Below are 1572 nucleotides of genomic sequence, written 5' to 3' on the forward strand. Positions count from 1 at the left end.
GCTGGCCCGCGCGGCGGCCTGCTGCTGGAGGAACACGGCCAGGTTGGGCGCCGTCGAGTTGTGGCGGGCCAGCGAGCGCGGGCTCATCAGGCCGCTCATGAGGCCCCCCATGCCGACGGCGCCCATGGACGAGCCCGAGAAGGGCGAGGCGTCGAAGCTGGGGTAGCGGGTGGCGCTGCTGCTGGCGGAGCCGCGGTGGCTGTGGCGCTCGATGCAGTGGCCGTGCGAGACGCCCCAGGCCTTGACCGAGAGGCCGTCGCTGATCTCGAGGTAGCCGCGGCCGTCGCCGTCGCCGAGGGCCGGGGAGCCGCCCTCGACGAGCCGGCTGTACGTCACGAGCCCGGCGCCGTTGTTCTCGTCCGACAGGTTGGGCCAGATGACGTTGTTGAAGATGTGCGCCTTGAAGGCGGCGATGGTGGACGGCAGGCCCGCGAGCCGCTTGGGCCGAGTCCCCGGCAGGCCCGCCGTGTTGATGACGAAGCCGGCGATGTGGTCAAGGTGCGGGTGCGTGATGAGGTAGGCGTCCACCAGCGTCCGCAGCACGTGCGCCGCGTTGGCCCCCGGGCTCGCGTGCGGCAGCTCCAGGCCCTTGAACGGCCCGGACTCGAGCTTGTGCGGCACCGACACGCTGCCGTCCAGCAGGCCCGGGGGCTGCGTCGCCTCCAGGATGCGGTTTATCGCGCTCAGGTGCACCCCCGCGTCCACCGCCACCAGGCACCCCTTGCCCCAGCCCGAGGCGAGGGACCGCACGAGGAAGGCTGTCGTGTTGGACTCATCTGGTCCACCACCTGAGCCCTGAGCAGCAGGAATGGGTTATACTGTTAGAACGGCAGCTCTTGCGTGTTGGCCATGGTATATCTAGCCAGATTCTTTCCAGCCTGTAATGATAAATGTGAAAAAAGCATAGCTAGTCCGGAGAAATTCCATAGCAGAGCCTTGTCGACAGCAGATGATCACGTCTGTGAGTATGAGACACCAGTGCTAACACAGCTGGACAAGGGTTAAAGCAACTTGTGCGCCCCTGATAGTTGGCACTGCTCCCATGTCACCACTTGGTGCGCCGTATGGGTGGACAATATCACAATCGGCAAAGGTCGTGCAAGTAACCCATCACCATCAAAGACTGGCGAGAAACCAAAGGACTTTGTGGGGATTGGTCAAGGCAGCCCCATATCCAAGCCTGGCGAGACATGCTGCGAAACCCAATGGACCCGATATTCCCGGCAGCGTCCGCTGATTGGAGAACAAGAACGTGTCTGGAATTAGAAAAGTACAAAAGAAGAAAAAAATACTTACAAGCACAATGACCTGCAACGCCTGCGTCTGTGTCGGCGCCGTGCTGCCGGCATCCTCTGCGCCGGTACCGCCGTCGCCCATTGTCGCGAGTTTGGCCCAACAGCCCTGTTGGTAGCTCTGCGCGCTGCTGGTTGACGGACCGAGCTGGGCTTAAACGCGGGAGGCAAGACCGGTGTGGAAATGGTTTGGTGGCGGCGTACTGTATTCCCCTTCTTGTCGTTGCACCGATGCGGGCCGGTACGACGGTGACCAAGGATCGATCGAGTTGCCGAGAGA

At 62.9% G+C, this 1572-nt stretch overlaps 1 protein-coding gene across 1 annotated transcript; it reads right to left on the reverse strand.

Annotated features, from left to right (window-relative positions):
- On the reverse strand, nucleotides 1-1509 carry GGTG_14373 (hypothetical protein; the record flags this gene model as incomplete). Its single annotated transcript, XM_009232300.1, has 2 exons — nucleotides 1297-1509; nucleotides 1-795 (listed from the first exon to the last, which is right to left on the reverse strand). Coding segments are annotated over exons 1-2 (876 nt in total), but the record flags the coding sequence as incomplete, so codon positions are not given.
- Nucleotides 1510-1572: the final 63 nt, after the last annotated feature.

Source organism: Gaeumannomyces tritici, assembly GCF_000145635.1.
Source record: "Gaeumannomyces tritici R3-111a-1 unplaced genomic scaffold supercont2.324, whole genome shotgun sequence".
Taxonomy (NCBI): domain Eukaryota; kingdom Fungi; phylum Ascomycota; class Sordariomycetes; order Magnaporthales; family Magnaporthaceae; genus Gaeumannomyces; species Gaeumannomyces tritici.